Raw genomic sequence first — 14,903 nt, forward strand, 5'->3', positions numbered from 1 at the left:
CCTGCACCCCATGTACCAAAATCTCTGTTCACATCCCTTCTTCCCGTGACCTTTACTTAACCAGCTGCACCACCCAAAGCTATCCAAATGTCCCCATTCTGCTCTCTAAAATGACTCCATCCCTTCCTCCTGCCCTCCCTCCCTCCCTCTCCTCAATGCTTACCTTTCCTAGAAATCTTTGGAGCACTCTCCTAGTAACAATATCATCATGTAACTAAGTCAAAGAACAGGCACTTGAAATCAACACATATTCTTCCCTGCTTCCATTACCTCCCATTTGTTTTTCTTCTGTGTCTGTTTTATATGTAAGCCCCCTGAGATAGGGATCTGTCAAACCTGTTCTTTACAAAGTGCTGTATACATAGATGGTGCTATATATAAATAAGTAAATAAATAAAAAATATTTTGGTTTCTCCCAGAATAATTTGTCTCAGTTGCGTAGTCTTATCTGTCTTGCCCAGTTTCTTAAATTCTTGCTCCCTAATGTATAACTGAAATCAGATAATAACTTTCTTTAATTTTTTTCTCAGTTGCATAGTTCTGTCCGATTGTAGAATTGAGATATGGCTTGCATCCCAAAGCTGTCTCCGGGGCAAGTTAGCTTCAGAGCTCCTAAAATGCAACTGTAAATATATATTTTTATCGTCTACCTAGCAGGATTGTAGATGCGTTGCTGTTGCTGACTGATGCATTAGCACATCACAGTTAATGCTGAAAGACTTGCTGGTGGAATTGATCACATATGTGCTCACAAGCAAGTGCTTAGCTTTGCATGCATAAACAGCAGTGACACTCTGTTTCTCTATCTTTGAGTACATTTCTCCTGGGCTGTGGTCCATAGGCGCATGAGGCCACCTTGCTGAAGCTAAGCAGGTCTGGATCTGATCAGTGCCTGGATGGGAAACTGCCTAGAACCACATGTGTGCTGGAAAGAGGGACACCTCCACTTAATCTAGACCCACTCCCGCATGGCAAATCAGGGGAGTGGATTGCTCTGTTTGTCAGGGCAACCATCCCTGACCTTCTGGCCTCCAGATCTTTTGGACTCCATCTTCAATCAGTCCCAGCCAGTGTGGCAAATGGACAGATGCAATGAGAGAAAAAGCATTTGGAGGGCACCAGCTTGGGGGTGGTTGGGTTATGGGCTGATGGGAGGGAACTAATATGAGACATGTTTACAAACAGTTAAAAAAAATTCAGAACAATTAGTCCATCTTATTGAGTTACTTGCAGCTGCTGCTCTACCATAAAGATTATTTTAACTTTGAAGTACTGATGTCTGTTTCTCAGCCTAGAAGAGGAGGTGGATTGTGCAGTTAACTGTCAGAAAGCAAATGTCTATTCCTTTACATGAGTGCTGCCACAAAAGTTTTCCTTACATTTCTTTTTCTGCTGTCATTAGGTATGGGCAGTAGACCTGGATCTGCACTATAGCGATCATCTGGCTTTGACACAGGTCTTGCTGTATGTTACAAACGGAACACTGGATTGCAAGTTAAGCCGCTTTGAATGCCAGGTCATTCCAAGTAAACCAAAAAGCCGCCGCCCCCCTAAGGAACCACCCCAGGTAAGTGATGAATAACCCAGGTAACCTCCTACTAGCCACTGTGTTGGCAAATAATTGCTTGGGAGCCAGAACATGATTGGCTTCCCCTCTGCTCCATTGCACTGGTGTCCTGAGCCACCCTGTGTGACATTCAGTAAGACAGATCAATGCTACTATGTTTGTTTATTTGTTTGTCTCATGGTTCCAGCCTGTGGAATCATAGAATCATAAAATCTAGTCATCTAGTCCATCCCCCCATAATGCAGGAATCATTTCAGATCTTAATTCTGTCTTCTATGGTGTTACCAACCCCACCCAGTTTTTCCCATTAGCTGCAGATTTAATAAGCATACCCTTCTGTATCCTCACAAAAGTATCTTATTAAAATATTGAAGGACACTGGGCATAGGATAGAACACTTTGGCTCTCCACTAAAGACCTCTCTCCAGGTAGACACAGACCCATTAATGGGCACTCATTGGGTACAGTTGCTCAAGTAGTTGTAGATTCACCTAACAATATTATCCAGCTCATATTTTACCATCTGGTTAACAAGTAAAAAATGGGAGGTCTTGTTCTATGCTCCACTGAAAGTGAAATATACTATGCCCATGCCGATTCTATGATCTACCAAACTAGTAACTACCAAAAAATGAAATAATGTTGGTCTGGCACGACTTATTCTTGAGAAACCCATGTTGGCCATTGGTAATCAGTGCATTATTTTCTATGCTCACAGGATGACTACTTATTAATCTGTTTGAGATTTCCCCCAGTATCTGTGTCAGGCTGCTAGTACTCTACTTACCCAACTGGGCCTTTCCTCCCTCTTGGAAGATACGAACAATATTTGCCCATCTCCAGCCTTCTGGCATCTCACCTGTTCTTGAAGAATTTTCAGAGATTGCAGACAGTGGTTCTGGAATAACACCTACAGGTTCCTTCAGCATTCTGGGGTGTCATTCTCCTTGCCCGGAAGACTTTAGGCCATTTAAAGTAGCTAGGTGTTCTTAATCCACCTTCTTACGTAATCCAGCCATTGATATTCTTGCCACAAAGGGAACATATTTGCATTTTTTGAACTGGTGTTTAACTCCAGTAGTGGAAGTGGGAACCTGCTATCTGCAGAAAAATTAACTCTGATTTGTCTTTTTAAAACCTGCCTTAGGGGTGGAACCCTCCCATTTTTATGCTTGGTCAGAATGGTCCAGAAACCTCTTCTTATCCATCTACAGATAGAGATTTTATGTCATCCAAAAAGTGTCAGAGCTTTGTAATTTAGAGGTTAATGAGCTTCTGATCTATTGTTCTTGTCACACCACTACTTTGAGTTGGAGAGGAGTAAATTACATATGATTAGTCCCAGTAGTACATGTTTTAGAAATGAAAAGTAATCAAGTAGCAACTTTTTAATTAAAATTCTGTCAGGATTAACGTAAATTTGTCACTCCCAGCCTATAATCCCCCCTTTTTTATTCCTTCAAATCTTGCTTACCTAGCAGTCAGCGGCAACAAAAAGAGGACTAGTGTGTCAGAGATATCTTTTAAAGAACCGAGAGAAATAAACAGGAGACAAATCTTTTTACAGCGCATGATCTGTAATGAATGATTAAGTAAAAACACTTTATGTGAAATTATGATGTTAATAATGCTTCCGTCCCCGCGAATTTATTACACATTCACCAGGCTGCTCGCTTTGATTTTGATAAAATGGAGCGGTGACCGAGTGCGAGTGATGATTTTTATTTTTAGAATTCTCCTTTGCAAGAGCAAATTTCCTAGATACTGCTGCTACTGTAATTATGTACAAAACCAATCACTCATTATACTTAGGATACATTATCTTCGAGACAGATGAGGCTAAATAAGCAAGACATTAATAATTCATCCGGCAGTTCATTATGCATGTGTTTGCCTGCTTTGTAGCTGAAATAAGCACCTCATCAAACTGATGCCTGCGCTTAAACAATAGTTCTGTGTTATTGCCGCCACATTCAAGTTTACGCTTGTTAAACTGCTACTTGGATTATTTTATCAAGCATTCATTTATTTTATTTGTGGCCTTCTGTTGCCAAAAGAAATTTCAGAGAGCTTTGGGTACCTGATTGGACAATGAATACTCTTAGTTCTCCAAGTATTCTCAGCCAAGGCTGGGTTACCCCTTGTGCTAAATGCGCTTCAGGCTAGGACCCCAGCCAAATTGTGGCCCCTGCTGCTCCCGGCGGCTGCCAGCATTCTTGTAATATTGTGCATGTGAGCACAAGTCTGCCTGCAATGTCGCTTTGGGAACCATGGCAGGCAAAACTGGGGAACTGAGTGCCACTGGGAATAGCAATGGCATGCAACAGATCACAGCTCCCAGAGTGGCAGATTGGAGAGGGGATGAGGCTGGCCTGCCACCGCCACAGTTTTCATGCCTTAGGTCTGAAGGTTAGACTAAAAAGCATCTCGGGTCTCTGAAGTCTTTTAGTTTTGATCATGAACATTCTAATGCAACTCAAGTAAGTTTCTACAGAACATGAAGAAAGCCCATTAAGAAGAAATAAGATGCATGCAAATTCTACTAAGCTTCCTCCATTGTTCTTGTGTATTACTGCATGCACCCCACTGAAATTAAAACACTTTGGTGAATTGGGTCTGAAATGACTTGGCAAATATCACACGCAGTGGTCGAAACACCTTTGTCCTTCTGCCACCACTTTCTTCTAGAAAGGGAACACAGTTTTGCTTGCACGTTATTATTTACCTCTTTATTGAAACTGCCCAATCAATAGCACTTTGCTAAGAAATAAAAGAAGGTGAGAAAACACATCTTGGGCAAAAATTCCATATCGATCTGAGCATTTTGCTTTCACTTCCAGCCAGTGCCGCACTGTTGAGGAAACAACTATTTAAAGAGTTCCTAAGCTCTTAAGATCATGCTTTTAAGGTATATCCCAGAAAACTTAAATGAAAAACAATTTCTGTAATGTGTCACGTTCACCCAAGGGCATCACTTTAAAAAAATGCCAAACATTATATCAGGAGAAGCCCCAGCAAGTCAAAAGCAAAATCACAGAGAACATTCTTATGTTATTATTGCGTGAGAACCAATATGGCAACCTTTGTCAGCCTAGTCCCTCCACATGTTTTGAACTACAACTCCTAACATCCCTAGCTAGCATGGCATATATTACTACAGCACATCTACTGATGACCCCTCTAGAAATTTTAAGAAATTTAGTTTTCAAAATTTGCAGAATTGGATCCATAGGATCCAACTCCTAGGGGCCAAGGTCCCTTTGCTACCACCCAATGAAATATTTGAGGGAGCCTCCCCGCCCCCACGTTGATGGCATTGCCATTCAAATGATGTGTGCGCACCACATTTTATGATCGATTATGCAGGGTGGGACTTATCCCCCATATTTTATTCAAGTTGGCACCCCAGATTGGCTCTCTCGTGAATTTCCAGACTGCATAGACATTTCTCAGAATAATTAATTTGCTTCAATAAAGTAAAGACTATTCAGCTGATTATATTTATCTTGTGGGCTTGGTGTTTTCAGATACAGAGGTACCTTGGTTTAAGAACAGCCCTGTTTATGAACTATTTGGTTTAAGAACACCTCAAAACCTGAAGTAGTTTCCCGGTTTGTGAATTTTACCTCTGTCTAAGAACGGAATCCAAATGATGGAAGGGCACTGGCGACGGGAGGCCTCATTAGGGAAAGCGTGCCTCGGTTTAAGAACGGATTTCCGGAACTGATTAAGTTCGTAAACCGAGGTACCACTGTACTATTGTAACACATTTTAAAATTTATCTATGCTACTCCGATGGCTGTATGCTTTTCCTTTTCCTTTCTCTTTTAAGCTGTGTAAACACACTCAGTTATTGCAGTTTTAAAACTACTTAATGGACCCTAATTCCTCCATTTTTCTCACTGAGAACCAGATATTGTAACTGTAGAGCTGCGCCGCACCCCCAGCCCATGCCCACAGGCAATCACTGCTTGGGGTCTGCCCCTTGATGTCCACCTTGTTGTCTACAGAGGCCCTAGCCGCCACCATTTTAAGTTTTCACTTGTTGAAGCTATTTATCTTTGCTGAGCCACCTTGGGAGGGCTGTGTCCATAGAATTTAATAATAATAATAATAATAATAATGTTACCAAACATTGTTTATCATTGCTCCCGTGTCTATAAAGTTAGCCTCAAATATTACAATTTGTGTCTTTTAGGAAGTAAATTGTTTTTGCAAGATTTATAATAAACTCCAGATTTAGCTTAATGTTTGTAAAAGGGCTCTGTATTGAAGCAAGAATATGTTTGTCTGGCTTTCCCCAACCTGGTGCCCTCCGGATGTTTTGGGCCAAACTTTGCATCAGCCCCAGCCAGCATAGCCATTCATAGTGGCTGGGACTGATGGCAGATGCAGTTCAAAACATCTGGAAGGCATCAAGTCTGGGAAGGCTGTATTAGTGCTTCGTCACAGTCAACTTTTTTTCCTTCTGCTTTTTTTGTCAGCCTGCTATGGTCAGTCGCTATGTTGCCATGAGCAATTCGATCAGACATGCCAACTTTTCCCTCATCTACTATAATGTTTTCCTTCATATGTGCAAGGCTCATGGGGTTGGATATGATGTCCAGGTAGGAAGATCATGTGCTTTGCATTTAAATGAAATAGAGGTAGGAAAGTAGCTTGGAAGGAGGAACAGCACACAAATCCATTATAGACAGACTACAGAAAAGTTAGTATCTCCAAATTTTTGGCCTCTGTGATTCTCTCACATATCCCTATAATCCATGAGAATCTTTCTGTGAACTCTGAGATTATCATTTATCACTAACCCAATCTCAAAACCTGAAAACCTGTTTTCAAATTCAAGCTTCTGAATCGAAACACGTCTTGCTGGCTTGTTGCAACTGTTGTCAGATGCTACTCATGTGGGCTTTAAGGGGGTGGGGCTTATAGATCAGCTAGCATGGTTTCCAGACAACTTTACATGTCAGCCAGGAAGCAAAAAGCTCTCAGGCCTGGCTTTAAAGTGACCACCTCTCTCTAATTCTGATTATTCACACCCTAATACAGTTTAGCATCTTACTTTTTTAAGAGGAGTTGTTGTTGACATTATGCAATGCTAACACCTTTCCCTCTACTCCAACAGCAAAAAGAAGGAACCGTTTTTACTCTGTTTGAAGACCATAAAAGGCTCAAATTTGGAATTATGTAAGTTTTCAAGAGTGACTTCTGGAAGCATCTTGAAAATCCTCTAGTTGAACACCTCTACTCCCTTCTGTGGGCTAAGGGTTAGTCTTCCATACATGCTCCTGAGAAAGTAACTCATTCACAGATGTACCTAGCCCTGGGTAAGGCCCCCAAATGGTGCAAGGAATTCCATAGATGTACATAGAGGATGAGCACAAACAAGCAGCATGTCCACTTCTGCCCAAGTCTCACTGAATACTTGTTTACAGCATCATGCTCTAATATTAGTAATACAGTGATATTTTCATACCAATGGTGGTGTGTAGCCACATATTTGATGCCCAAAGTGAAAAGGCTTGGAATGACTCAACCTCTTGCTCTCCTCTGCTACTTGATTAATAAAAATTATTTATTACACAAATCCTTTCTACTGACAAGTTAAAATGGAGCCTCATCTTTCATATCTCCCTGAAGATTGCCACCTTATGAGATTGAAAATATTCATTAAATTCCTTGGGCTGACAGGCCCAAATGAGAGGGCGATTGTTCTTAAGCCTGCGAATGGAATCATTGGCAAAGTCATTTGTTTGGATATCATTAACAGAACAATTGGAGAACATCTCCAGGGGGTCCTCATGACCTTTGCTCAGCAACTCTTCATCATCTATCAAGAATTATCAGCACCTAATATGCATGCCGAGACCAATTTTAAGGTGAGGTGTTAATTAACTAACGATCCCAGTTAAATTTCTGTTAGAGGACAGAAAACACCTCATGCTGTATTATAAACAACTGTTAAGCCATCCTGGGTTCTTTCCATAGCAGTACATGTTTTACTGTGTACAGGTCAATATTGTAGGATTCCCAGTCAATCTGCTAGTTAAATTTATTTTTTTTAGATGTGGTAACATAGACTTGCTTAAGCTGGGAGCCACTGGTATACTTGAAAGGATTCTTCAAGAGCAATTAGGTTTTCATCTTAAATTTATCCTTTCTTGGAGTTCCTAATTGGTGGCACAGAAAAGTATTCATGCAGTCCTTCCTGAAGCCTACTCTTATTGATTTACAAAATGAAACCGTCAATATATATTAAAACACATACATTAAGAAATGACAAATAAGTAAGTTTGATTAGTTTCTGATGCCCAGGCCAAAGAAGGGACTTCTGTTTTAGTGCATCCCAGCAGGACGTACCACTAGGGCTGACACTTTTCCTGGGTCTCTGGAATAGGAGCCATTTAGCTACTTAGCTCCAATCAGAACAGAGTGGCTGCCATGTTATATTTCCTAGAATGCAGTGCTACTAGATAAGTTCATCTAGTGGGAGGGATTGAGTGACTGGCAAGTACAATGGTGCCAGGGGAGCAAGTGATGGTGGACACCAGTGGTTAGGAAGGGGCTGATTGAGGTGGGGTCCAAGTCAGCGCCAAGGGGGCTCATTGATAGCCTTAAGCCAAAGGCCTACTCAGGCCTGGTACTGGCCATGTTATCAACTATCAGGAGAACCTGACAGACATGCCACAAAATGATCTAGGTCAAAACTCCACAGCAGTGTCAGAAGGTAGATTAGGAGGGCTTTTAAAAATCGCACAGGACTTCAAAGGAGTCAAGGAGGCTTACTAGTATTTCGTGCTATAGCCCCATGATGGGGAACTTTGAGCCCTCCAGATGTTTCTGGACCATTCCAGCTGGGGCAAATGGGAGCTGGGAGTCCAACAATATTGAGAGGTCCAAAGGTTTCCCACACTGCTCCTGGTGAAACAACTGTATTTGAGCTCTAATAGTTACCTGCAAGTCCTGACTACTTCAGCCTTAGCCTGAATGAGGCTGACCCTGTTGCTTCAGCTCTGTGTTGTCTTTAGTTACTACTCAGACCAAGGAGCCTGCCAAATCTGTCAATTGGTTGGGCCAGTCCTGAAGAGTGACTCTTTCTGTGACTTCTTGATACTACTGGTGCAATGGTGAGCAGGGAGCATAAACAACTGTTCTACCACTTGAAGTGTTTGATTTTATTATAGAGAGCTGTCCAAGAGATTGAAAAAATTCTGGGAGTTACAGAGCAAAACAAGTTAAAATTTGAAGAGGAAGAGGAGGACTTGAAAGCACAAGCTTCCACAAAATAGTTAGTAGACATTAAAAGTAATCTTTCTTCATCCTTATTTCATGTCTCTGGCGAAAATAAGTTACTCATTTTCAAATAGCCCTTTTCAGTCACTTTATGTCCACAAGCTCTACCAGAGTGTGACTGTCTGTTGACCTCCCAACCATGTTGCTTGGCTCATGGCAACCCTATCCTCCTCCTCCTGGGCCACAACAGTCAAAGCTTAATTTCTCAGATTTGGGTTGTGTCTGGTTTTTTTAAATTATGTTTTGTGAAATATGTCATGGGGGGCGGTGACATCCCAAATACAACCTGTGGAAGAAGACACATTTGGTTTAATTCTACACTATATTTGCTCTCAAATTTAAAAAAACAGTCTCTCATAATTCAACTACTTTAGAAACAAATCGTGCTTATCTTTAGGGTAGGATGGCACTGAATGCAGGAAAAAGTTTTTTTTAAAAAAAACCCTTAAATTGTTTTTTAGTTACAATTTATTTCTTCTTGTAGGTTAAGCTCACTGAACATCTTTAAATTATCCGCCTGGTTTCCAGTGCTAAAGTACCCCACACTGCAATAAACACTCCACCTACAACTGTGTTTTGGATTGTTGAAAAATATGTGTAGCAGAACATAGACCAGTGTCAATAGTGAATCCTGACTCACAGAATTTGTTTTCACTGAATTTTTTTTATCAGATGCTGTTACCTCTATATGGCTTAGAGGAGTATTGATTTATACTTCCAATAAAATTAAGTGTATTTATTTTTGAAAATATTTTTGTCATTTCTAGCTTCCTTTTTTGGTGGGGGGGGGGATCCTATAATTTCCCAAGCTTTTTCCATGTGAAAGCTTTCCTAACAGAATACATGATTTCTTGGACATTCCTTTTCCTGAATAACTAGAGTACATTTGTATGTCAGCAGAGTCCATAGATGGAGCACTCCTGCTCTACCAGATCCCATATAAGTTTGCTCATATTCCACTTCACAAGTCCTTCTGGGTTTCAGCTCTGGCATCTGGAAGGTTTTGGAGCTGAGTCCTGGTGATACTATTTGTATCACTTTCATTCATAAAACATATAAAATTTACTAAGTGCCATACACAGATTAAAAATAGGTCAGTCCCATACCCAGAGGCTTACAATCTAAACACAACAGGCAAAAACAGACTGAATGGGAGCATCAGAAGAACCTTACTTGCAGTTGGCTCACATCAAATGGGACCCATGTACAGTAGTCCACTCTTCTGTGGCAAGACAGATACTTCAATGAGAAGCCTTTAAACAGTGCATTTATGCATTTATTTCATTTATATACCACTTTGGTTTACAATTTAAAATATCGAAATAAACAAATGCTACAAAAATATTCTCAGGCCGACTTCAGGAATGCAGGAACACTCATCCAGAGGCAACCTGGAGGTACTATAAAACCATCATGTCCTTTATCCACTGATAACCTGATCCTCTTCTCTGTGAATTTGTCATAGGTGGAAATAAGCAAACTTGAGCATGAGTTCTTAAAAGATACAAAATGCTGAAAAGGACCAGCTAGTAGGGAAACAGGGCCCGGAGGGGAAGGGTGAAAGAGCAGGTGGTCTCTTTAAGTTGCAGCAGCCCCTGACCTGGTCCTGCTGTCACCTTTTTTTGATAATGACTCTTGAGAGACAAGAGCATCACCCCCACCCAAACAGGTGACTTTTCAAAGTCCCATTGTGCAGCTATACAGTGGTACCTTGGGTTACAGACGCTTCAGGTTACAGATGCTTCAGGTTACAGACTCTGCTAACCCAGAAATAGTACTTTGCTTCAGGATGAGAACAGAAATCACACCGTGGTGGCGCGGCAGCAGCAGGAGGCCCCATTAGCTAAAGTGGTACCTCAGGTTAAGAACAGTTTCAGGTTAAGAACGGACCTCCAGAACGAATTAAGTTCTTAACCCAAGGTACCACTGTACTCCAAAACAGTAGCTTCAAAACTATTAGTTGTTGTAAATTCCTATCATATAGTACATCCAAGTTCTTGGTGTCACAAACACACACTTATTTTCCCTTCCATTGTAATTCTAGGCAAGGTCCTGGGGATACAAGATACTGGCTGCCCATGAAATGCAATGGCACCCAAAGGGCTGCTCTAGAGACATACATATACACACACACCCAAAACCCCTAGCGCCAGTATCCATGTCTCTATTGTCTTGCCTGCAACCCCTACCCCCATTGTTTCTGCTCATCAAGAAATATATTAAAGCTCTCCCTGCTCTATTAATTATCCAAAGGTAAAGTTGAGTCAAAATGTGTTACTGACGATGATTAATAATTAGTGGCTTGTAAGTGCATTCTAGTACATAAACAGGGTACGTGGTTGCGTAGTAATTGATTAATTAGCACAATCTTGCTCTACAGCTCACTGGTCTAAGATTGCTGAGTTTGAAATATTGTTTATAATTATCCAAATTTGAAGGATGAGGGGTGGGTGGGGGCGGGAGGGGGAAGAGAGGTGGCTCCCATTTCTTCGCTCGCTCTTCTGCGCAATTATTCTCCTCACATCACAGACGATGCTTAATGGTTCAGAGCCACGAGTTTCCCTCAGATAAATCACCACAGAATTCGTTTGCTTGTTCGAATTGCAGCAGCTTTCTAGTCCAAACACTCCGGTGGAAAGAACACTTTTTATTTAAGTCGTGTGGACTAGTTGTGTTAGAAAAGGGTGCTTGAGGCTGAGGACCATATTATTGTTGTTGGTTATTAGTGTTATGTTGACATGAGGGGCGCGCGAGCTCGGCCTCTCTCAGCGGAAAAGGCAGCTAGGCGCGCGCCCGCTTCCCGGTCTCGCGCGTCGCCCAGTCAGGAGCGCGCGAGGAGTCTGACAAATTCAGCAGGCGGCTCTGGCGCAGGCGCAGAGCGGTTGTCGGGAAGCTAGCGGCGCAGGCGCAGAGCGTGAAGGGGAGCCCCAGGAAGGTGGGGGGGGGGGGACGAGGGGCCGCTGCTGTTTCCCGGGATGGTGGGGGGAGGAGTGGCGTTGCTTCGTCTTTCCAGGCTAGGGAAGGTCGTTGCGAGGGGCGAGTAAGTGAAGCAGGAACCTCGCCCCTTGATCGGGGGCAACTAACGAGAGGGGGAGGGGCTGCAAAGGGGGTGGGAGTTTTTTAGGAGAGGGGCAGCAGATCCTGAAGAAAAGTCTCCCTCAGCAACGTGGGTGTGAACTATTGGGGGGGTGTCAACAATAGAAGCTACCTGGGAAAGGTGTCAGCAAGTAATTTGAGGTGGGGGGGTCTGAAGGAAAAAAATTGGCTGTCTCCCCCCCCCAAAAAAAATCATTGGAGGAGACTATATTTGTAGGAGACACAGAAACCCCCCTCCCCCCCCCAGGATATTGTGGGGTCAGAAAGCAAGACATGGGGAGGCAGGTGGGCTGGGGTGCCTTCCCGCCCTCCTTAAGTAGCCTTGCCCTCCTGAAGCAGGTGCATGAGGGGTTCCTCCGGCTGGCCTTCTTGCGCAGGGGGGGCCCTGCTAAGCCCAAAGCCTCCGAAGTGTTGAGCCAGCACTTGCTGCAGAGGGGGCTGCCCCACTGGACCTCCTACTGCGTCAAGTACAGCGCAGTGCACAATGACCAGTTTGGGCTCTCCAACTTCAACTGGGAGGTGAAAGGGACAAACTACCACATCCTGCGGACCGGCTGCTTCCCCTTCATCAAGTACCACTGTTCCCGAGCGCCCCACCAGGACCTGGCGATGCAGAACTACTTCTTCACAGCTCTCAAACTAATTAACTTTGGTGAGTGTCGTCTTCGAACGGGCTGTGCCTGTATAGAGGTGGTGCACACAGCAAGAGCTTGAGGTGCAATGAGACCTTGAATAGAGTTATCACCTGATGTAACAGGGAGATGACTTAAACCAAAGAAGATACAAAAAAGTATTTTACACAGCACCTATGGAACTCACTCTCACAGGGCCAGGGACAAAAGTGACAGGGCCAGGATTAAAAGCGCATAGGGCAACTGATGTGACTCTCACCTTTGCGCGGTACAGTACAATCCAGCCATACAAAATCCAGGTTTCTGCATACACACACTTTTCTTTCCATTCAAGTAAGCAAGAGTAATTGTCGCAGTTCAAGGACATGTTCCAGCTAGACAGAGATGCTCAAAGAGGGTTTGGAGCAGGGTCAGAAAGGGGTGTGGTCTGTAGATAGAGGGCATGAGATGCAGAGAGTCCTGAGAGTAGGATAGAGAGCAAAATAGAGAGGCATCACTTGACCCTCCCAGGCCTAAGGCTCCCTAGAATTTCTCTAAATGCATAGCAGTGTTGGCCACATCAGTGGAGAACACTAGGATATGATCATATTGAGCATGTGCAGAAAACAGGACTACTTATTCCTGGTCCTCAGGAATGCAGCCAATACCTTTCAGAATAAAATATATTCACTAAGGATTTTGCATGTATCTTGTAAAAGCACGTTCAGTGAAAGGCAGGGGGTTGCCAAATAAAGAATGGCACCAGGAAGGTGATCAGTACATCTTTAAACGCAGATAATAGGTTACCTCAACATGCTTTATGTTTTGTTTTCAAGGAACAGCCTGGCTTTAAAGGGTGGCAAAATCATGTCTTAATTCAACCTTGCAGTTTGCTTCTTGCAGCTTGTTGGTGGAGGTAGGGTAGAGTCCTGCAGTACTATGTTATATGAGGTTTTACTTTTTTATTTGTTCTCCTCCCCCCCCCTTTTTATACATAGGTATCCCAACTTTATTATATGGAATTGGCTCCTGGTTCCTTGTCAGTGTCACAGAAACTGTTCACACGCATTGTGGCCCAGTCACTATTTACTTCCTCAATAAAGAAGATGAAGGTGCCATGTACTAAACTACTCATTTCAAGAACTGACACTTTCATGGTATATTGCAGCAAAAGACAGAGGGGGAATTGTTGTTTGCAATCTATTTGTGTGTAATATGTTCAAGTTTCAAAATGTCCCTATTTTTCCTTCAGTACCATTTTAGTTTTCTTTGAGTCTGGCAAAGCGCAGAATAGATTTAAAAAACCATGGAAAATTACTTGAAGCTACTTTTGTTTTAAAAAACTTTTGGTCTGCAAATAATAAATATAATAATGAAAATATACATTGTTGGGAATTGTCTTTGCTTATTTACTGATCATGTATCTTTTGGTGCAGTATCATACAAGATATTGTTGCCGAACACTTATAACACTATCCAAATGTGACTACCTCAGGGATAGGCTGCATGGTGCCTTTGGATTCTTTTGGACTACATTTCCCATCAGCCCCAGCCAGAAAGGCCAATGGTCAGTGATTATAGGAGTTGTAGTTCTGCAACATCTGAAGGTCTCAATGTTGGCTACCCCCATGAGGTAACATTGATTTTTAAAACAAAAATAAAACTGATATGCAAAGGGTGGGGGTTTCATTCCCATATAGGTAAACAAGTTGTTTATGTAAAAGTCCAGAAAACCAGAAAAATTTTTTTTTCATTTTCACTTAGTAGAGTTTTGTGCATACCATTCTGGATTACTTACGTAGGCTGTGGTGCTGAATAGAAGCTACATACAGACAGTTTGGATATAATCTGGTCCAAACTGAGCAGTTCATTTCAACTGATTTCAGAGATGGGTTTAAGCATCTGCTTAACTCTCCTATTGAAGTCAATTGAACTTTAAAAAATAACTTTGGGTTATGCTAATGTATAGTTAATGCATGCAATGGTTTTGTGCTCTCCAAACTAAATATGCACTATTTAGTGCATATTTGGGACACGGGTGGTGCTGTGGTCCAAACCACTGAGCTTCTTGGGCTTGCTGGTTGTAAGGTTGGCAGTTCGAATCCATGTGATGGGGTGAGCTCCCGTTGCTTTGTCCTAGCTCCTGCCACCCTAGCAGTTCGAAAGCATACCAGTGCAAGTAGATAAATAGGTACCACTGCAGCAGGAGGGTAAACAGTGTTTCCATGCACTCTGGCACTTATCACAGTGTTCTATGCACCAGAAGCGGTTTACTCATGCAGGCCACATGACCTGGAAAGCTGGCTGTGAACAAATGCCAGCTCCCTCTGCCTGAA

General features: G+C 42.5%; 2 protein-coding genes across 7 annotated transcripts in view; both read left to right on the forward strand.

Moving 5' to 3' along the window:
- IQCH (IQ motif containing H) overlaps positions 1-9,609 on the forward strand; it is an 82,835-nt gene extending 73,226 nt beyond the window's left edge. For 4 of the 6 annotated variants that reach the window (XM_053364062.1, XM_053364067.1, XM_053364066.1 and 1 more), the window contains 6 exons: positions 1,403-1,567; positions 6,052-6,174; positions 6,693-6,754; positions 7,338-7,446; positions 8,752-8,855; positions 9,345-9,609. In XM_053364062.1, the coding sequence (XP_053220037.1) occupies positions 1,403-1,567; positions 6,052-6,174; positions 6,693-6,754; positions 7,338-7,446; positions 8,752-8,855; position 9,345 (564 nt within the window). In that variant the 3' untranslated portion in view covers positions 9,346-9,609. Of the gene's footprint in view, positions 1-1,402; positions 1,568-6,051; positions 6,175-6,692; positions 6,755-7,207; positions 7,447-8,751; positions 8,856-9,344 lie in introns of those variants that run through there. The other 2 variants (XM_053364063.1, XM_053364064.1) reach the window with 2 other exon arrangements.
- A 2,392-nt stretch (positions 9,610-12,001) lies between these two features.
- On the forward strand, positions 12,002-13,950 carry C14H15orf61 (chromosome 14 C15orf61 homolog). The gene is made up of 2 exons (XM_053365009.1): positions 12,002-12,608; positions 13,566-13,950. The coding sequence occupies exons 1-2, from the start codon at positions 12,230-12,232 to the stop codon at positions 13,691-13,693; spliced, it is 507 nt and encodes a 168-aa protein (XP_053220984.1). The 5' UTR covers positions 12,002-12,229; the 3' UTR covers positions 13,694-13,950.
- Positions 13,951-14,903: the final 953 nt, after the last annotated feature.

This window comes from Podarcis raffonei, chromosome 14, assembly GCF_027172205.1.
Source record: "Podarcis raffonei isolate rPodRaf1 chromosome 14, rPodRaf1.pri, whole genome shotgun sequence".
Lineage (NCBI taxonomy): Eukaryota > Metazoa > Chordata > Lepidosauria > Squamata > Lacertidae > Podarcis > Podarcis raffonei.